Source organism: Erpetoichthys calabaricus, chromosome 9 (assembly GCF_900747795.2).
Source record: "Erpetoichthys calabaricus chromosome 9, fErpCal1.3, whole genome shotgun sequence".
Taxonomy (NCBI): Eukaryota; Metazoa; Chordata; class Cladistia; order Polypteriformes; family Polypteridae; genus Erpetoichthys; species Erpetoichthys calabaricus.
The window spans coordinates 100,817,968-100,841,382 of record NC_041402.2 but is presented as its reverse complement, the minus strand read 5'-3'; the positions used below and the strand labels follow the sequence as shown (position 1 = coordinate 100,841,382).

The 23,415-nt window shown below is 37.8% G+C and overlaps 1 protein-coding gene across 1 annotated transcript in view; it reads right to left on the bottom strand.

The window, feature by feature from the left end:
* chd4b (chromodomain helicase DNA binding protein 4b) overlaps positions 1-23,415 on the bottom strand; it is a 69,622-nt gene that overhangs the window by 35,843 nt on the left and 10,364 nt on the right. The window contains 10 exon segments of the mRNA XM_028810042.2: positions 159-290; positions 4,001-4,212; positions 4,333-4,533; positions 4,919-5,149; positions 5,277-5,446; positions 6,041-6,176; positions 6,310-6,434; positions 6,524-6,798; positions 6,885-7,003; positions 7,458-7,673. Coding sequence (XP_028665875.1) covers positions 159-290; positions 4,001-4,212; positions 4,333-4,533; positions 4,919-5,149; positions 5,277-5,446; positions 6,041-6,176; positions 6,310-6,434; positions 6,524-6,798; positions 6,885-7,003; positions 7,458-7,673 — 1,817 coding nt within the window.

The window sequence follows — 23,415 nt, the reverse complement described above, 5'->3', positions numbered from 1 at the left end:
CATATTTTGCATGGTCTAGGCTTCTTTATATTTCTCATTGACAACAAAAACCACCCTAGAATATTCTGAAAATATAAAAAGGGCATAGTTACAAACCAGATTGCATAGCATTCTCAGGCAACAGTGAAAATTAAAAATACACAACCACCGATACTAACCTGTGGTTCCAATAAGTCTGTTTGTAAGTGTCAAAGTCTGGAATATCCATATCTTCACTTTCCCATGTAGACTGGTCATACGGAAGTTCTCTCCATTTAATCAGGTAGTGAACACTGTTCTTTTTATCAATGCTGAGTATAAATAGATATATAAAAAAATTACAAGTTTTGATTAATGGCTAGACAATTTTTCTTGAGAATACTTCAATGGAACAGAAGTTAAAGCTCTGAATGCAGTCAAAATCTAGCAGTTTAGGACTGCAAAATCACTTTCTTGGTTATTCATATTATGTATTGCTACTATAATCTGAAGAGTATTAGTGGTTTATTTCTGAACAATTGTTTACAAAAGACCACATTAAAGCTTCAAGAAAAAAAAAAAAAAAACATTTAATGTTCAATATTTTTACATATACCTTTTACAAAAGACTGCAATGCTTAATTAAATGTAATGACATTTGTAACATTTCATTGTACTGCCTCTAATAACTGTTTTCATTAATGTTAAAAAACACCTGTTGGACCAGATTTCAACTTCTATACGTTGTTTACTGAAACTTACACTTAACAAAAGATTGCACTACATTAAGTATTTGCATTTAATGACTAAAATGAATACATACAGAACTGCTACTTAAAATGTTTTAATTGAGTTACACGATATACTGTATTAGGTATCAAAAACTATCATATTTCAGTACTTAGTATTAGTTGGTATCAGGAAGTAATGCATAGATTTACAGCCGACCTAGTTGAGGAGATTCATACTTCTGGCCAAAGGCTATAGGTGAACAGTAGGGTAATAAGTGGTCTGAAAATTGCCAAAACCAGCCATAGCAATAAATCTATCAAAATTATTACATTACATGGTCTCATATGTTTGACTCTTAGAGAGTTCTTTAAGGTTTGCTTTTCATCTGCACTGCTCTCAAATGGTTAATTCTTAGACAAATCGGCCCACACAGCCTTTTTAAATTCATGGACGACTGTCTAGCAGCAATTGGAAACCACCCTGTTGGTAAATGTGAATGAAGGTCACTTAGGAAATCTGTTTCCCCATTTCTAAGTTGACTCGCTGCCAAACTAATGATGGCAACCCATGCTTCACCCCTTGAGTTGAAAAACCACTTCCTTACACAGAGCAGGCATGCAGACACAGACTTGGAAGATTATAGCTTATGCTACTCCATACCAGCAGTTAAAGTATGCCTACCAGTGACAACATGGCCTCAACTGCAATGAACCATGCACAACTGATATACTGCAAATTTTAAATGAGAAAAATTGGCCAATCCTAAATGGAGAAAAAAATGCTCAAAATACTTCTAGTCCAGGCCCTTTTGGACTAGGGTTACTCAACCGTTAAAGACACAGTTGAGGGCCAAAATTCCACAGTTGAGTTGATGTTAGATGCTGCAGATATTCTACCAGACGGTTGTGGCGAGCACCCTCTTCTACGCGGTGGTGTGCTGGGGAGGCAGCATAAAGAAGAGAAACGCCTAACGCCTGGACAAACTGGTGAGGATGGCAGGCTCTATTGTAGGCATGGAGCTGGACAGTTTGACATCTGTGGCAGAGCAACGGACACTGAGCAGGCTCCCGTCAATCATGGAGAATCCACTGCATCCACTAAACAGTATCTCCAGACAGAGGAGCAGCTTCAGCGACAGACTGCTGTCACTGTCCTGCTCCACTGACAGACTGAGGAGATCGTTCCTCCCCCACACTATGCGACTCTTCAATTCCACCCGGGGGGGTAAACGTTAACATTATACAAAGATATTGTCTGTCTGTATACCTGCATTGTTATTACTCTTTAATTTAATATTGTCTTTATCAGTATGCTGCTGCTGGAGTATGTGAATTTCCCCTTGGGATTAGAGAAAAGCCAAGCAAAATGACACCTTTTATTGGCTAAAAAGATTACAATATGCAAGCTTTCTACATCTTGCCTGAAGAAGGGGCCTGAGTTGCCTCGAAAGCTTGCATATTGTAATCTTTTTAGTTAGCCAATAAAAGGTGTCATTTTGCTTGGCTTTTCTCTACATTCATAATGGCTAACACGGTACAACACCCTAGTACCCTTGGGATTAATAAAGTATCTATCCATCCATCTATGTAACTCAATGGGTTTATAAATATAAGAGAATGCCTATTTTCTGGTTTGCGATTGCTGAAGTTTAAACCTTTTTTTGTGCAGTTTAAGGAAGAAGCTTTTTGATAAAGAACTCCAGAAGATTATTTGCCCATGTAAATGAATTTTAAAGAAACCAGGTGTTTATCTTAGCCAAGTTATTCATTTTAATCCGATTATGTGTGTGCATAGAAAAGGCACTCAATGATATAAAGAAGTAGACACACTAAAAATTTCACCCAGGGCTATGAGCACAATAAAAGTAACTGAAGGTAAAACATCCAATGATCTACAAGCCTTACTAGGCATCACTGGAGCAGTCACATATATATCAACCCATTAAAAAAAACCTACACAGAAATATCATCTATGAAATTGTTGGAGGAACACAACTTTTCAGGATGGGGAAGAGTCTAACTAAAATTTGTAAGAATATACTAGGACAAGACAGAAGAGGTGTAGAAGTCTGTTCCGTGAACAGAACAACGTAAAACAATTTTGATCACAACAAGAGTGCCCATTGTTTACCTCATGGTTAAATACCCAACACAAATAAAATTTTATCCTCTCCTCGCATGGAGCAGTTTTCCATACTCTGGCCCAGGGCGACTTGTCGTCATTGAGGGAATAATGAATTTTGAGAAATACCATAGAATTCTTGAATATTAAGTCATTGGTTTGATCTCCTGCGGTGGGTTGGCACCCTGCCCGGGATTGGTTCCTGCCTTGTGCCCTGTGTTGGCTGGGATTGGCTCCAGCAGACCCCCGTGACCCTGTGTTCGGATTCAGCGGGTTGGAAAATGGATGGATGGATGGTTTGATCTCATCAAAATAAAAATAAAATAAAAATCTAAAGCAACACGTCAGACTGATAACTGGCAGTAAGAAGCAAATCTGTGACGGGTGTGCTGCTGAAAAAGATACCACAAGTCACTAGCTGAAACTGGTGTGTGTGGGTATGTATATATATATATATATATATATATATATATATATATATATATATATATATATATATATATATATATATATTATATATATTATAATAATTTTCAATTCTTATAATATTACAAGTTGACTCAGACCTTTTGGTTTTTACTGCCTAGTAACTGCACTTACCATTGTGTGTACAGGCATATGATGCAAGTAATTGTCTAGTTTAACTTTACCATACAAAGGAATGGATCAGCAGACTTGAAACTTTTTCCAGTTTTGGAGGCCCAAATTCAAAGAGAACTCGTATGTGAAGACCATGACTGGAAAGGACTCCACTTTAGACCATGGAAATAATTTTGCTCTATAGTACTTTTGGGTATAGTTTAAAAGGTTCTTGTTGTCAAAGACCACCTACAAGTAGCCAATTTCAATGCACTCCTATTCTTCCTTATCTTCAACTCCTTCCACAAACTGACCACCTTTCCAAATTATTCCCTCCGCTATTCATGGAACATTTCCAGTTATGCTAATATAACTTTTTCTATATACACCACTATACACTCACCTATATTTATATAAAATAGTTTATATAATCTGTTATTACAAAATGCACATGAATTTCCCATCCAGGAGTTGTCTGTGGTATTCACACACACTATCAACTGTTCAGACAGTTATTCAGGTTGCTTGTTTTTAATTTTATGGCAGTGGATATCTAGAAATGTGCAATATGCCAGTGTCTACCTTGAAATACATAAGTAGAAAGCCATACCTATGGTTCAGAATGTGATGAATCATCATCCACTCAGATTTAATTCCAAAACGGAAATAACGCTCTTCCATTTGAGCATAGAGTGGATCTTTATTTTTTCTCTTTGAACTCTTGTCATCATCACCTTCACCTCCAAAATCTATGGGTGGAGGTTCATCCATATCATTCTTGCGCTGATAGTTTCTGAACATCACCTGGCAATGAAGTTCAAGCTGAGGGGAAAAAAATGTATATATTTCAATATTTTGCAATGACTTAGTAAATGGAATCAGAGTTTTAAAGAAAACCATGACACATTCAGCACTGACAGGAGATAAGGCTGAAAGACCAACCTGCAATTCAGACACCCATGAACAATGCCAGTAGGACATGTTGCTCCACTTAACAAAGAATTCTCTTTCTGGACGACCTGCCAGTGGTTTGGGATCTGGACCATCATTAGAACCTGGAGGCCGAGGAACAGGAGTTGGAGGAGGAGGTTCTCCCCAGCGCCAAGTTAAAATTTTTTGCACTTTGCCTTTCATAGGTGGACACTTTGATACATAACAGAGACAAAAAGGTATTAGATAAACATAAAATGTATCTAGGTTCAACTGTTTAATTTTTATATAAAAATATTACATTTTCTATACATACACATATACGCACAGATATGTAACAACAGCAAGTTTAATTCTTTAAACTAAGGCTGATTTGTTTCACAGAAGCAGATATCTGCACAGTTCCTTCTGCAGTATGGGTGTAATGAGTGCTAGCACGATGCTTTTCACATTGAAATTTAAAGTATCTAATTTTAACTTATCTTCTAGTTAGTACATGTCAGAGAAGAAACACACTTCAGTAATTAAGTTAACAACAAAGCTACATCAGCCAGGATTCAATGCTTATCTTATTTGCTGGAACTTTTAATTAACTCACCGTACAACGTGGACAGAGCCATTCCCCATTGGGGATTTCTGGCAGAGGTGGGTTCAAGCAATGAATGTGATATGATGAAGGACAGGCATCGCAACAAAGCAATTCTCCCCCATCTTTGCATACTCTACAAAACTCCATGTGATGATCATCCTCTTCTGCATTTACTTCTTCATTTTCCTCCTCCACTTCAGAATTATCTTCTTTTGCTTCCCACTGGACTCCTTCCTTTTCCTAAAATTGAGACATACAAAAATTGGTTTAAAAAAAAAATAAATAAATAAAAAAAATAAAAATAAAACGCACGCACATATAAAAGATAGATTTTCAAAATATCTGAAACAGCGTAGTATCCACTTACACAGTGTGGACAGCTCCATTTGCCTTCTGGTGCCTTTTCCATATCTGGATCCAAACATACCATGTGGTAAGCTCGAGGGCAAGTGTCACATAAAATTATCTCTCCTCCTTGTTGACACACCTCACAATAGTCTTGATGGTCAGTTTCATAGCCATCACCATCCTCTTCACCTACAACCAAATGAAAGACTGAAGTTAAGAAGTTGATGCACTTATGTGCCCCAAATATAAAACTACAAAATTTGCTTTTTGATTTAATTTTGTATACCAACCTGAACCTATACTATGCAGTTAGAAACAATTTTCAGTATGAGTCATTTGTTATTACTATGCAATTTAATCTGAATACAGTGTTTCCTCAAAGTCGGTAACAGATGTTATAGAATTGCAAATGTTATAGAAGTACCAAACCTTATTATCTAGAATCTTGTCACACAATTATTGTTCCTTAAAATGTCATAACCACAGCAGTACCACATACTACATACAAATTTTGTGTAACGTGTCAACATTTCATTTATCTGTATAAAACTTGACAGTGTGAGGTTTTGCAATATTTAAACCAATAAACCTTAAAATAATGAAGTGATGTGTAATGGCCATATTTAAAGAATATATCCCCTACTTAATTATACAACAGCTGAGATTTATTATATATGGAGTGTAATAATACACATCTGCTAATAAGTCTCAACTTGGGGGGGGGGGGTTAATAAAGCAAAATAAAAAAGCAATTGAAAATTTCTAAGTAATTTAAACCATTACCTTTTTTTTTCTTGCGTATTGCTTTTGGTTTTTTACGACTTCGGCTGCTTCGACTATTTGAGCCATCAGACACAGAATAACTGTTCATACTTCCATCATCAAAATCAGAATCCACATCTAAATCATCTTCCTCACTCTTGGAATGTAACAGATGCAAATTAATGTTATGAAGGACAAAAGCCCATCTTTTAAAAATACTTATAACAAATAAATATATGAACTACCATAACAGACATGAACAAAACATCAAAAAAATGAATAACACTCACCGAAGAACGTTTACGTTTGCTTCCAAAGCCACCCAGTTTTATTTTCAATGGTGCTACTTTTTTAGCTTTAGTTTTCTTCTCTGGAACTTTAGGCGGTGGTTTAGGTTTACGACGAGCATTTGGACCTAAACAAGTGAAATGGTCTTGTTTTGAAAAATAGTTTTAAGTAACTAATTAGCAATCATTAAACCATGAAATAAAACTTAAATCTAACCTTTTCCTTCCTTTGTCTTGGCCTTTCTCAGGGGCTGCTGGATTTCAGGAACTACAGGCACAACTACTGCAGGTGCAGCTGCAGAAGGATTAACTCCCTCCTGATTAGCAACCATACTCTCAACCACTGCAGCCACAGCAGCCGCTGCTGCGGCTGCTGATGCTCCTGAGCTACCTTTCAATGGATTGTTTGTGCTGAACTCTCTCCACTTCGCTCCCAAAACCATCATCATCTTTGAAACTGCAATCTTTGGGTTCTTTGCAGCAATGAGAGGTCTGAAATTAAATATCAAAAAAGTTAAATCTAAGAAGAAAACTGGAAGGAAAATCACTATATCCAAAAGAAAAACAACTTTCATTACCTAACAAACTGACTGAAGGCTTTATAGTTAGTAAGTGTACGGTAATCTTCTTCAGAAAAAATATGATCAATATCTTCCATTCCCCAGTCTTCCAGCAACTGAGCAGATGTTTTGGGCTCCTTATTACAAGACATAAAAAAAATAAAAAAAAATAAAAAAAAATACATGGACAGAAAAAGGTTAGTACTGGATGATAAAATGGTGACACATAACAATTCACTCAAATACACCCTTACCCAAACCTCCAGAGCACAGCAAATAAATACCTTAACTTCATGCATCTGCATATTCAAATTACTATAACTGATTTTTTTGTTAAATCAAAAATACTGATATTTAATAATGGAGTCTTCTACTCTTCTAGGAGATTGAATATTCATGAAGTAATGCAGCAATATGTTACCAACCTATTACATTACTTTTACATACACTGATAAAAATATATCAAAAACCTTTTATAGCAAGAAAAGGAAGTTTTACTTCATTACTCAAATGTACACTATTCCAAATAACTGAAATATAAAGCAAAATGTAAATTAATTCAAAATAAATACATTCTTAAAAATCATTTACCTTGGAATCATCATCGTCATCATCATCATCTTCTGCCTCTGGTTCCTTCCTCTTTAGCTTGCTGCCACCTCCACCACCTCCACGCTTTTCCTTTTTAACGGCCAGTCTCTTTTTTCTCTTCTTGCCTGGTGTGTAGTCACTACCCTCGCTTTCTGACCGTGGTTCTTCCTCTTCCTCACCAAAGTCACCTCCCTCTGGAGAGCTGATATCCATTTCCTAATGAACGATAAAGGAGTTGGTAATAAAATCTGAAAGTATTCTTATAGACTAGGTTTAAAAGCATTCATATTCACTTTCCTCTTAAGCTTATTTCTTGTTAAGTCTGCCTCCTGCTACTTATTCAAAGAAAAATCTGAAAAGACCTTGAAACTTAAATTCCCGACAGCTCCAATACAAATTAGTTTGTTTAAAATAGAAGATGAAAGGCAGAGTTAAGACACCATAAACTAAGTGACCAGAGTCACGAGCACCATTTGAGCAAAAACATACTACTTACATGACAATATGCATACAAACTACAGATATGACCAAACAAGTGCTGTTTAATTTAGTTCACAGCATGAAATTACTGCTTTTCAAAGTGTGAAATCTAAACATTTTAGATACAGAATGGATAAAAATGGGGAGAGGTTTAGTCAAAAACCAACGCAATCCTCACACACACACAAATGCTTAATGTCAAATTTTAAAATGAGCCCAAACTTAAAATAATCATGATAAGAAAAAATGCTCCAGTACAAATTATCTGCAACACCGCATGATACAGCCATCAAAATTTGATGATAACAGAACATCACTTTTTTTTTTTTTTAAGCAAGGTAAAATCCATAGATTACCTGAGGTGGATGGAAATTCAGGACATTATAAAAACCATGTAGTTAACAATTACTGCCATTTCTGTTTACAATTTTAATGACTAAATGATTAACACTAGAATCCACTTCATCAGTGATTTTGTTTTGCAAATGTGTCAATCAGCTAGTTATCCCATCCCCCACTGACACAGCTGAAGTTCTCCCAGCTCAAGTGTATCTGGGTGTGAGGTGTCTGGAATTGTATGGGGTAAATAATATATCGTTATTTGGAATACATATGTTTCATGTGTGATCCGTGTCTAACACGATCTGGGAAAATGTAGGATGACAGTAAATGCAAGGCTAGAAATGTTGAACACAACTAAAACAAACGTTTTCCATGTTATATTAATAAATAAAAAGCTGAAGTGTATAATGTGTGAAGACTGAAATCCAAAAATCAAATACGCTTTCACAAAACGTATAACAAGTGCACTTTTATTCAAGAATATAACCAAAGAAAATCAATTTACATGTTGCTGTCAAAGTAAAAACACAAGTCCAAATATCAAATCGACAAAAAGTCAACATGTCTGCTTGGCTGGTTTAGAGGTAAGAACTGCTGCCTCATAATCAAGATGTTGCGGGTTCATGCCCGGGTTCTCCCCATTTTGAGTACTGAGCTGCTATTATTACTATATTTATTATATATATATATATATATATATATATATATATATATATATATATAAAATCCCTATGTGCGTCCAGGTGTCCGTGTGTTGGTGTCTTCTGATGAAGTGCGCATGCGTGGGGCACGGTGCGATGCGCGATATTACTGTCAGAGAAAGTTAGAGGCGTTTTACGGAAATACAAACCAGTATTACTGCGAGAGGAAATTAAAAGGTACACAATACAGTGACGCATATTACAGCCACATACAAGCCAGTATTACTGTCAGAGGAGATTAAAGGCATATTACCGACGCGCACGCCTGTATTACCGCCAGAGAAAATTAAAGGTATATTACGGACGTACAAGCCAGCGGACGTACAAGACGGTATCCTTCAATAAGGGCACGCACAGGCATCCTTCAATAAGGGCGCGCACAAAAAGGCGAGCCTCAATTAGGCGCAACGAATAAAGGCATATGTAAATAAAGATCTGCACCTTTGTTGCTCTTCACATATTCCAGAGCCATTTGAACTAAATTAATTACGAACGCCTTTATTCGCCGCGCTCAATTGAGGTCGCCCTTTTGAAGCTTGCCTTTTTGTGCGCGCCCTTATTGAATAGAGCCATACAAGACAGTATTACTGCCACAGAAAATTAAAGACACACAATACACGGCGGCAGCCCACGAAGAACGGTCAGCTCAGCAAGTAAACCTCAACAAAAGAAAGGCTGAAAGAAAGAAAAATACGACCAACAAAAAGAATGAGGTCAAAGTCCCTTGCCATTTAATATAGACTGTTCCTACTAATGTTTATGCACTACTGTTCTAGCGCACTAAATGACTAGTTGAATAATAAAAACCATACATTTGATCCGAGTCTAACACCCTGTATACATTTTTGCTACCTGTAACAGATACGCTTAAGGGATATAAGCAGGCACACAAATGCTGGTGAATCATGCCTTCTTGGTATCTTGTGGTCACTTGAATTTTTCCTTATTCAGTTTTATTCCTGTATAAAGAAACAAGTGTGATTTTATCCCTTTGTGAAAGTGTTTAGTTTATATTCCAGTAATCACCTGAATGGCATCAAATCGGTCTCTGCCTTTCTCGCGCATGCACACACATAATAGCATTTTCATGCATTGGGTATTTGAAAAACGCTATGTCATTTAAACATTTCCACCCATTCTTGCCCACTTCCCACATTATGGTCCATATACTCCCATACAACTGAGAATGCAGACAGACTTCTTTTTGAGCACATATACCCTCAGCATGGACGGCACGGTGGCGCAGTGGTAGTGCTGCTGCCTCGCAGTTGGGAGACCTGGGTTCGCTTCCCGGGTCCTCCCTGCGTGGAGTTTGCATGTTCTCCCTGTGTCTGCGTGGGTTTCCTCCGGGTGCTCCGGTTTCCTCTCACAGTCCAAAGACATGCAGGTTAGGTGGATTGGCGATTCTAAATTGTCCGTAACGTGTGCTTGGTGTGTGGATGTGTTTGTGTGTGTCCGGCGGTGGGTTGGCACCCTGCCCGGGATTGGTTCCTGCCTTGTGCCCTGTGTTGGCTGGGATTGGCTCCTGTAGACCCCCCGTGACCCTGTGTTCAGATTCAGCGTGTTGGAGGATGGATGGATGGATACCCTCAGCATGGTACTGCCAGATCTACATACTAGCATGGAGTATTGCTCACGTACTAAAGTGACTTTAGCTGCTGGTGGAAGTTCATGTCCCATTTTATTTACGGTGCAGCAGTCTATTAGTTAGCAAAAGCAATGTGAACAAGATGTCTGTTACAGTCCTGCCTTAGGTCATAAAGCTTATGGAGCCATTTCTGGACAATCTCAGAATGTCTTTCTCCTATTGGATGACTGGGATCTTTTCCTAAATAAGGAGTGACACTGCACATGTGCTTTGTCTCCCAATCTGACGCAATCCAAAACTTTATGCCAAATTTGTCTGGCTTGTTTGAGATTTAGGACAAGGGACAAGACAAGAAAGGACAAGGGACCTTGGTTGGAAACAGTTGCTCAACAATAATATGTTGCCCTGGATTGAAACTTAGAACAGTTGTCAGCAAAACGTTGCCAGATGTCAGAGATCACTGCAGATCCTTTTTTTTTTTTTTATAATAAATTTAAACACTTTCTGCACAGGTGCCTTTGTTGTCAAAGTGCAAATGCTGCTTGATAGTCTGATAGTGGTCAAGGGGCATCGCATTTTTGATTGCTGGTAGAACAAATAGTTCTGATCAGGCATCAACCACAGAACAAACTATGGTCATCGCTGCTTTTGTGAAAAGAATGGGGATAAATGCCATCAACTCAGAGTGGGAGAGGCAAGTTTGTTGTACTACATGAACGAGGCAGAGTAAATAAAACTGAAAAAAGGCTAACTTTTACAAGTAGTAAAGATTTACAAGAGGTGTTACCGATATAAGTTTTTATTATGCAATAGTAATAATAGCAGCAGTTCACTACTCAAAAAGGAGAGGAAACCCGGGCTTGAACCCGCAACCATTTGAATACGAGGCAGCAGTTCTTACCTCTGCACCAGGCAAGCAGATGTTTCGACTGTCAATTGATATTTGGGTTGGGTTTTTACACACTGACGGCAACATGTAAATTGAATAAATTTTTTTTTTTCTTTGATTATATTCTTGAATAAAAGTGCAGTTGTTTCATTATACCTTTTGTGGAAGTGCATATTTGATATTTTGACTTCAGTCTTCACACACACAGTTTCCGTCAGCATTTTGCCATTACTACTATAACATGAAAAATGTTTGTTTTAGCTGTGTTCAACACTTCTTGCCTCACATTTTCTGTCATCTTACATTTACCCAGATGGTTGTAGACATGGAACACACATGAAATGCATGTACTTCAAATAACGATATATTATTTACCCTATACAATTCCAAACACTTCACTCCTAAATAAACACTCTTGTGCTGGGAGAACTTCAGCTGCACGGGGTGGGGTGGGGGTAGGGAAGGCTGAGATGGGGGGGGGGGGGGGGGGGGATTGGATTGCAGGCTGCTTCAATCGGCACAGATTGATACATTTGCAAAACAAAGATGGTGATGAGGTGCAAAGGAATTTAAGGTGGTCCGGCATTACAACTTCTTTTGTAGGCTTCAGGAATTCTAGTGTAAGAGATTGTGACAATTTTTTTTTTTTTTTTTTCTTCGTAAAATCAATGTGGACCACAACCAGTTTACATAGTGCCACAACTGTTACCAGTTAGTATGGTTTATAGACCACAGGATGTTATTGAACACTGTTGTACCAAAAAAATCTGATCACCAGGCTCTTCCTACAAATGGATTTTGGAGTTCCAAACTCTAGCAGACTACAGTACTTCCAATTGTTAGAATTAGTTCCTCCACATGTATGAACAACACAGGAAAGCCCACAGAGTAGTATGCCAAGCCTCATGTTGTAATCTTGGTTAAGTAAGTTATTTATAAACACCTTGACAGCTCAGAAAAGATTGACTTCTGACAATTCAAGGACCTGGCCATAAACTTTAGGCAAGACTCACTCACCTATATCTGAAGAATGCTACAGAAATGTCAGTAGCTTGCCTATCTTACTCTCTTCATCGACTGCCTTACATCTTGGTAAAGCACCTTTTCAGTTCGGAAATGCAACGCACTGAAGAGTGTGGCGAAGTGATCACAGAATATTACTGGTACACTGCTTACTTCTATAAAGGATGCATAGCACAAAATGCTTTAGGAAGGAAAAAAGGTTTTATTAAAGACCCTAGCTATTCTGCAAATACACCTTTTTCCTCAGTTCCACATTCCAGCAAAGGACAGAAGATCACTGGCACTCAATTAGATTTAGAAACAGATTTTATTCACAGGTCAAAGATTTTAAACTTAGACTAAATTTATTAGGGTGACTAATTGACTTTAACATAGGAATCAAAGAGAAAGTAAATGACCATCTGTCTGACATGCTGTTTTCATCCACAGGATCCCATTAGGGGTATGTTCTTTCTATTTTACATATACTCTTGTGTTACGCTAATGGTTGCTGCAGTGAAATTAAAAAACAGGTTAATGTAAGCCTACTTAATGAGAATAAACCAGTCGTGGATGATAGATGATTTTGATAACCAGAGTGAAAAGTGTTTTCTGCACCTAAACATTACAAAAACTAAATAATTGATATTAGATGATTTTTTAACTTGTCGAAGAATGGTGTTTCTTCTAAGACCAGGCAATGCGAGATGTTGAAATTTTTTAATATCTGAGGACAATTAATAGACTCAAAGCAGATTTTTAATGAAGAAGTTGTATGCAAAAAGGGACAGCAATACAAAGTCTTTTTTACAGTAAGTCATACCATTGTCAGTATTTTACAATTCTTGTACTGAATCCGTCTTTACTTATTTTGTGCTGGCCTTGCCATCTTAATGTCATCTACAAAAATAACTATAAAATAACAGTTTTAATGGGTATAGTACTCCATTATGGCAACCCCCCCCCCCCCCCAAGAATTACAACAAATGTTATTTTTTGGTCATTTTGCATATGATACAGGCAGCAAAGCATTGATTTTGCTCATATCCGCAATAAAATTAATTCTAACAACATAGGGCTGCACAATCTCTTAAAAGTTCACACTGTCATTTCAAAACACTGACGATCAACGATGCCGTCACAAGGTTGGAGCACGGGGTGTAAAGATAAAGATACTTGTGGATTATGAATAATTAGCTGCTCTACCCATGTACAGTGGAAAGCGCTTATACAAGGGGAGGGTGGGAGAATAGTGCAGAGGCATTTTAACTCAGAACATAGTAGCTTTGTATGTTGATATTTGACAATGTTATCATGGTGATTCAAAGGCGATTCATTCCAGGTTCATTTAAAATTGCTACAAATCATAACGCTGTATTGGCACAAAACTTTTAAAATTAGATCTGCCTCATCATAAAATAGAACATCAGGAAACTAAGTTACCAATTACTTTTACTCACTCAAAACACGACATTCTTAGTTGTACCCTTTCTACCATCTTTTGTACAATAAAATCAACTTGGCTTGCATTACAGGAAAAAAAATTGCACTGTGTGTTTGATCATGGCCTGGCTATTGCACATATTTTGCCTTTTCTTATGTGTGATAAGAACATGCCACAAAAAGTACAAAAAGTCAAGTGTTCATTTGCATTGCGAGTTTACATGTATGATATGCACACAGGACAGTGGCACTGGATACGATATATAGTGTAATCTGTTTATTTCAGACTTATCTTGTATAACCGTACAATTACATTCCCATTGTAGCAACCCTATGCGTGGTCAGGGGTAGAAAGGATATACTTGATTGTGGAAAATAAAAACTCTTCTTTAAAATAACAAACATTTAAAAAACGTGGTTATAGCTTAACTATTTACATCCCTGACAGCTACTTCTCCAGTGTTATGGCCATGGAGAATGCCCAGACTGTTGCTCTGGCATTTCGTTCAGCACCAAAGCACAGCTTCCCTATTTTGACTTCTGCACTTTTCCTCCTTTTAGTCACATTTGTTACTTGTTGACAAGTGCTCAGACTGTTTTTAGGGGGGGGACGGACGACCAAAGGTTTTAATTTGAATAGGCTTCATGTCCACTGGTCCTCTTGCTTGCCAGTGCCAAAAACAAATGCAGAATCAGCCACTTAAGCTTATTAACGTGCCACAGCCAGGCTACTAAATTATTTGCCCGCTTAAAGTGGAAGTAAAATAATAGCAGTACTCTCTTTAGACAGTGTATGACTTACTTTTACTAGATGGCTCCCCTTTACAGGTCAGGGCATGTGTATAATGAGATACTGAATGAAGGGGGTCCACCTGAAGCTTCAAGAGCTTCAGGTACTGGCCCACTTGAAGTACTACAGCAGCTTTATCCCATTCAAACTTTGTGTGATGAAATGATCAGTCTGTCTTCCCTAACTACAATGTACTTTTGCTAAACAAGCTAAACATGAGACAGTTGCAGTTTGGCACTTTACAGGAAACTTCTGCAAATGCTTGGAGCCAATCCGTGATTAACAATTATCAGTAACCATCAGCTCAGCTCTACTGGACATCGGTCATCTGTTAAAATTAACCACGTGCAGATTACAGAAGTCGATTTACAAAGTTTAAAGAGTTTCATCCTGAGCTTTATTTAGGTTCCCAGCAAAAATTCAACTGTAACTACAACCTACAAAATTTGCCTGGAAATCCCATTCTTATGAAAGATATGAAGGGAATGAAAACATTTATGAAATAAAGATTTTAATCAAAAAAACAGGTTTTAACAGCACAAGTTGGATCAATATGACAGAAAAGTTACGTTTTTCAAATTTTAGGATCTGCTGTGGCAACCTTTAAACTTCCAGAATACTGACGAACTATAACGGATAATAAAGGGACTCTTGTAGGAGGTTGGGATAATTTTTTTTAATTTATGAACAAATTCATTTGAAAGAATACACAAAACTCATTTATTTTCTTGGTACTGTGGGCGAGATAAACAACAGACTTGCCATTCAACAACCACCCCAAAAATGACTGCTCTAATATTAAAACAAAAGATATATTGTTTTATGTATAAAGATTACAGAATATGGATATATGCATGTTTATATAAGCACCGCACAATAACTACAAATCGATGCAGACTCTCTAATTGGGAGGGCACAAACAGGTTTTTGCTTCTAAATTCTTGTCCAAAGAAACATTTATGACTGGCTTTTAAATGATTTTTGCAAGATACCTGGTATGTTAGCTGGTAAAAAAAAAAAAAAAAAAAAATAATAATATTCGTAGTTTCTCATAACTAAATGCTTTGAGCATGGGAAACACTATCTAAATAAACTGCACTATTTGGTACCATCTGGTTTCTCTCAGCTTTCATTTTTTAGATATGTTTGTACAGAGCTTTAGACTGTCCAATTTTACAGAGAGTTGGAACCAGTGGCCATGAGCTTAAAGAAGCTTATGTTTTCACAAATACAGCTTTCCTATGAAATGCAGAACCACCTTGTCAAGATTTACCCGACACACAAGTTTCAACTTACCATCAATAAACATAAACACATATACGAGGGCAATCCCAAAAGTAAGGTCTCCTATTTTTTTTAGAAATACAAACAACCGTTTATTTTCTATAATGTTTACATCATTTCAAAAGTTAAAGACTTACTTGTTTTTCTACATAATTGCAATTTTGGTCGATGCATTTTTGTAGACGCTGTGGTAGTTTTAGAATGCCCATGTCATACCAGTTCGCCGCCATGTCCTTCAGAAAGCGATAAAACTTATCATTCACCTCTTCGTCGGAGCAGAATCGCCTTCCGGACAAACGTTCTATCAACTTAGGGAACAGGTGGTAGTCACTGGGTGCCAAGTCCCAACTATAGGATGGGTGGGTGGGTGGGTGGGTGGGTGATGAAGTTCCAACCGCCGATCTTTACGCATGTTTTCCTCAACCTTCTCGACGGTCTCGTCGGAAATTGACGGTCTCCTGCGTGAACTTCGCACTTGGCGGTAGCGTTCAACGGGAGCTCCATTTTCAAGGGCTGCCAAGCCAAGATTGAGCAGTCTACGTCCCCACCACTTTGGAGACCTTACTTTTGGGACTGCCCTCGTACTAATGGATTTAACTGGTTTTACCCAGACTATAAGGTTACAAGCATACTTGGGCTTTGTATGGTTCCCGACATCTTAAGTGATGAAGCAGTTCTTTTGCTTGAGGTCTTCATGGCCAAAGGTTTTATTACACCAGCACACGTGGAATAAGAATATGCACTTTGCTCAGTTATCAGATCAACTATACCTTGCAGTGGCCACAAGTACTAAAGATACAATAGGTGCTTTCCCAACATTGAACATTATTCAGGAACCAGGGAACTTCTGTAGCATTCCCACCATTGGAACTCAAGCCATTTGTAATTCCTGGTACATTTTTAGCTACTCCTACTTCATAATATGTACTTTTTGATTAACCGGAAAATATTGTGGGAGGGGCTCAGCCGAATTTTGCAGATTAGATGACCACAAGTGCTGGCGTCATTTTAGAAATCTATTTAGTAGTTGGATCTTTGTTAGGGGAGAAGATGGAGCGCTGTACTTAACTCCCTGGTGTGCCATGCCATGCACTGTTATCAAAGCAATAAGTAGGGTTTCAGATGCCCCCCCCCCCCCCTTTTTTTTTTTGGGCCTTTCTCTCAATTCCCCTTTCCCCCTCAACTCCATGCCAAAAGGAGCAGCTTATAATTCCGCTGCAAGATGCCTGTGGCTTATACTGGTTTCTGTTTGTTGAAAAAAAAGATAAGTAAAAATGAATCTGAATGGTGGCTTGGGGTTAGCTTTAAACTCCAAAACAGACCTATTTACACATGGCAGAGAACAGTTTAGTTTACACACAAGTGTGCTCATTTCCTATTACTGGCTTGTACAAACCAGAGCTACACTTAAATATTTATCACTTTTAGTCTATTCTATTGGGATAAAGAATGCAGTTCCGTAAAACGAACATCAAATGAAACCTGTGAAACAAACAACTTGCCTAATATACACTTCTCTTATATTTCTACCCGAAACACCACTGCCTTTAAATAAGAAGAATGCAGACATTTTGAATGCAGTCAAATTAAGTGCAGATTCACGTTACTCTATAAATACTTAAACACAAAACACAGTTATGGGCGCCTGGACACTTGAAAGTGTCTACAACCCTGTTGCAACTCAGACATGAACAAATTGACATAAACCCATGAGAACACATTCTTTCATTTTAGATGCAACATTTGTAAAACTCTTAATTTCATAAAAAAAAAAAAAAATAATGTAAAAGGGAGATCAACATACTGCTCTGCACATCACCAACCTACCTGTATGAAGATAAAGCCAAGCTCTCAATGGTTACAATTATTGCAACCATACAAGCTCACTCACCTCAAACTTTATATACAGTACACAATTACTAGAATCCCTGGTAAAGAGGAGTAAAAAAGTTAAAATAAAATTCATTTTGGTGAATTGGCTGAATCGCACACTAGAAGATAAAAAAAGGGGAAAAAAAAGAAGAAAAAAAAAATCATAAAACTTTTGTTGAGCTAAATTCTATCAAAATAATTCCACATCGAGAAGTTATTTTTAACAAAACAAATGTGCCATGATTACTGGCATCTCTGCATTTAATACTTTACACAACCTACATTTGCCAATAAAACAGCACCAAGTCTTCCCCTAAAACATCTTATAAGGTTGGAGAATATACAACAGGGAATCAGAGACCATTCCTCTTTACATTCTTCAAATCACCCAGGGTCTTGGGTCCTCTTTTGTGCACTCTCCTCTTCAACTTACCCCACAGGTTTTCAACGGGGTTCAGGTCTGGGGACTGACAGCGCTATGGCACAAGCTTGATTTTGGTGTTTCTTTAATCATTTTTGTGTTGATTTGGACATAAGTTTTTAATCACTGCCCTGCTGGAACATCCAATGACAACCCAGTTTTAATTTCATGGTAAAGGCAGCCAGAATTAATTTTAAAATCTCCTAGTATTCCATGGAGTTCATTATGCCATGTTCTCTAACAAGGTTCCAAGGGCCTTTGGAAGAAAAACAGCTCCACATCATCACAGCCCACACACCAACAATATACTTGTCAATTTTCATTTCATTTAACCACAGAAGATGGTCACAATGAAATTTCCAGTAATGTTTACCAAACTCCAAGCACTAATATTTATAGGTAAATGACAGGGAAGGTTTTTTTTCTGGCATGCCTTCCAAATAATTCGCTGCCTTAGAGGTGGCACGTGATGGTAGTTTTAAAGACTTGGAGAAAACCAGAAAACAAAAAAACCAACATAATTTTGGGGTCACAAACAGTGATCCTCCGATTTTTGTTTTTTTAACCTCTCCTACCATCCGGTTTACTGTGGGGGTTTCCAGGCAGGTTGGTAATGGTTACCGTTGATTTGAACTTTTTAATTATTGCCCTAACTGTAGATATGGGCATTTTAAGGTGAATAGCATTTTTAATGGCCTTTTCCTTGACTTATGAAGGTCAACACAATTTTCTCTCATCTGAATTGTGTGTTCTTTTATTTTACACATGTTGATGAATAAAGAAATTTGTCTTCTGTTCCACCTCATATTTATACCCCAGTTTAACAGGCAGTCATGGATTAATGTTTCAAAGTTTCAAAAACACTCATCAACATAAAAGGAGGAAAGAGATGGGAAAAAATACACTTTGCTCTTAATTTCTAAGGGTGCCAATAATTGTGCCACATGGTTCTATTAAAAATAAGTACTACTTGATGATTTTTTTTTTTTTTTTTACTGAAAATAAACTTTAATTTTAATTGTTTCTCTCCAAATGTTTTCAGTACAAGATTAAAGCAATTCACCAAAAGGTGATTTTGTTTAGAACCTTTTTTACTCATCTTTACCAGGGGTACCAATAACTCTGGAAGGAAATGTAGGACAATAAACTTTTCTTATTGTACTCACAATGTGTTCAAACATAGAAAAGCTCGGAGGCTTATGTTCTTAGTGTGCTCATGTTATACTCTCCAGTACCTCGGTCTCCAGTGTTCCCTCTCCTCAACGGTATATTTGCAACTACTGTGCAATGAAATATTTAATGACCATAAGACTGGATGTTAGGATAAATGTAAGAAACAAAACATTTCAATATTTGTAAAATTTCTTCATTTTAATGTTTTCATACAGTACATTTCTGATTTTCCTTATATTGTTACAAAAGCTTTAAATCACAATCTTAAAGTGCCCTTTTAAATATCAGCAATGCTCATTTGCCTAGTATGGCAAACACGTGGACAACAGATTAGACTGCATCTTTAGTGGCCGCTGACAATGGAATACTACACATAAAACGATAAGTCATGATGAAAAAAATATTGTGGTCACCATTATTACATTAAAATAATCTGTGGCATTATTATGTGTACTTTTAATAGGGAGACCAGTTACTTCTCCCTTAATTAGGTTTGAAAGTAAGTAAAGTTTTGCTGGCTCACAGTGTTCACTGAAATATCACCTCCTTTCTCAAACTTTCAAGCATCCCCTCACAGAATCTTACCTGGCACTGGCCCTATAAAGTACCTGTCTACAGTAAAGTATGTTAAATAGAAAATACAAGTTGCCTGGCTACAAATACAATACATACTATGCTGGTGAATGCTGCAATATAAATACATCATACAGAAGGTGAAAGAAACAGAAATAACTGATGGATGCATGTAATAACCTGATTGAGTGTACAAAAGTGATGATTTTGTGTGTGTGCGTGTTTTTTTTTGTTTTTAAACTGGGTACAGGGCGGCACGGTGGTGCAGTGGGTAGTGCTAGTGGGTTCACTTCCCGGGTCCTCCCTGTGTGGAGTTTGCATGTTCTCCCCGTGTCTGCGTGGGTTTCCTCCCACAGTCCAAAGACATGCATGTTAGGTGTATTGGCAATTCTAAATTGTCCCTAGTGTGTGCCCTGAGGTGGGCTGGTGCCCTACCCGGGGTTTGTTTCCTGCAAGAACAATTAAAGGGCCAGTAAAAATCTATTCAATGGCTAGGCCTACCTTAGTAGCTGCTAAATGAACATACATTTTTAAGCTATTATTAAAAGGAAACATGTAGTCTATATAGTATCAGAAACGGCAATCAGGCAAAAACTCTAAATATATTGGCCTACAGGCATGTCACAATGACATTAAAACAGCAAGTGCTTTTTATAAGAACTTTCTCATTTCCCTAAAAGAGGAAAGAAAAAAAAACACACACCAAAAAAACAACTCTAAAGAACATGAAAAATAAAAATTGAAAAACTGACTAGAAGTTATAGAAAATACTCTACCAAGCAAGATATTTTTCATGAACTGTGTTCTTGATCTAATAGTAATAATAATAATAATACTTTACATTATATAGTGCTTTTCTCACTACTCAAAGCACTTTTTACATAGTAAGTGGAAAGCCTCATCAACCATCACTAATGTGCAGCACCCTCTTTGATGATGCAACGGTGGCCATTTTGCACCAGTACACTCACCACATATTAGCTATTAAGTGGTGAGAGGGAAAGCCATTTAGATACAGGGGATGATTAGGGAGCCAGAATGGACTAGGCCATGGTGGGCAATTTAGTCAGGTCATCTGGATTCACCTTACTCTTTATAAAGGATGCCCAGGGATCTTTAATGACCACAGAGAGTAAGACCCTCCGTTTTATATCTCATCTGAAGTAGGATGCCATTTTTACAGCAGAGTGTCCCCATCATTGCACTGGGGCATTGGGAATCACATTCAAACCACACGGTAAGTGTACCCTGCTTGGCCTGTTCCAGGAGCATCCCACGCTTTTCCTGGTAGGTCTCCCATCCAAGTACTGGCCGGGCCCAAACGTAGCTTTGGGTAGAAATCCCGTTTTGAGGTGTATGTGGTATTGTGTAGTTTGTGCACTAAGCTAATGGATTTTTATTAGTATATAAAGATGCTACAAATTAAAAATACATTTAAATATTTTTAAATAAGTCACCAATAGGTCTCTCTGGAATTTTTTTTTTGTTTAACCCTTTAACCGCCAACTCCCTAAATATTCCCCATGCCAGGAGAAATCTGAACAACTTTCGTTTTTTTACTTTACATTTATTCAAGCAGTATTTACCTGCTGAAATACTTCAAATAAATGGTCAATCAAAGGACGTAGCTTGAACAAGCAGTCACGGTTTGGATCTTTCTTATCTGGCTCAGATAACGGGCAGCAGTCCCGTTGAGATGCTGGGGATACACCCACTCATCGCCTTCATCCGATGCATCGTCATTCACAGTATCATGCAGCGCACGTTGCTGATCATCATTGTCGCTAAAATCTTCTTCAGAACTGCTACAATCATGATCAGAATTATCGTCCAAAATCGCCTGCAAAACCTCACTTGAAGTCAGTTTACGTTTCGCCATATTCACAGCTTTCACTTTCGAATCACGTCACGTGAACGGCCAATACAACCGCAGAGTTGTCGAAATACAACGTAGTAATAATACCCACGCCAAACTGTCAGTTATACTACGCGCCAGGCATTCATATAACCACAGGCAAATGTGCCGGATAATTCCGGCAGTAAGGCGTTAGCAATAACGCAACGATGCCGGATATATCCGGCAGAGGGCGGTTAAGGGGTTAAAAAAAACAAACAAAAAAAAACAAACAAACAAACAGAAAACTGGTCTTTGAATGTGCATCTACACCTGCTCCGATTGAAGCCAGACTAATTATGGCTTTTGACTTGAGATTTTAACTATTAACTGTGGAAAACAAGCAACTCCAAAAGAGTATGTACAGTGATCCCTCGCTATATCGCGCTTCGCCTTTCGCGGCTTCACTCCATCGCGAATTTTATATGTAAGCATATTTAAATATATATTGCGGATTTTTCGCTGCTTCGTGGGTTTCTGAGGACAATGGGTCTTTTAATTTCTGGTACATGCTTCCTCAGTTGGTTTGCCCAGTTGATTTCATACAAGGGACGCTATTGGCAGATGGCTGAGAAGCTACCCAGCTTACTTTTCTTTCTCTCTCTCTTGCGCCGACTGTCTGTGATCCTGACGTAGGGGGTGTGAGCAGGGGGGCTGTTCGCACACCTAGACGATACGGACGCTCGTCTAAAAATGCTGAAAGATTATCTTCACGTTGCTACCTTCTGTGTGCAGCTTTTAAGTATGCTGCACGGTGCTTAGCATACTTAAAAGCTCAAAGGGCATGTATTGATTTTTTTATCTGTCTCTCTCTCTCTGCTCCTGACGGAGGGGGTGTGAGCTGCCGCCTTCAACAGCTTTGTGCCGCGGTGCTTCGCATACTTACAAGCCAAACAGGCCTATTGATCTGTTTGCTCCTTTGAAGAGGAGGATATGTTTGCATTCTTTTAATTGTGAGACTGAACTGTCATCTCTGTCTTGTCATGGAGCACAGTTTAAACTTTTGAAAAAGAGACAAATGTTTGTTTGCAGTGTTTGACTAACGTTCCTGTCTCTCTACAACCTCCTGTGTTTCTGCGCAAATCTGTGACCCAAGCATGACAATATAAAAATAACCATATAAACATATGGTTTCTACTTCGCGGATTTTCTTATTTCGCGGGTGGCTCTGGAACGCAACCCCCACGATGGAGGAGGGATTACTGTAAATGGACAAAATTACAAGAGAGAGAAGTGATTTTGAAATAAAAATAATGAATATAGTGTTTTTGTCACAGCAACTTTACTGAATAAATTAAAAAAACATTTCTTGGACCTGCATTTTGAATATTTCTCAATGTATGAAAGCATAGTGCATATTATGTGGCTTCACATTGATTCAGTGTTTAGATTCACATTGTGACAATGCAACGTATAACTGCCCGTGAGTGAATATCGTTTCTTTCTCTCTAATAAACCAACCGACTTTTTTGAAAGTGTGTCCCTGTGATGCTGTCATAGCAAAAC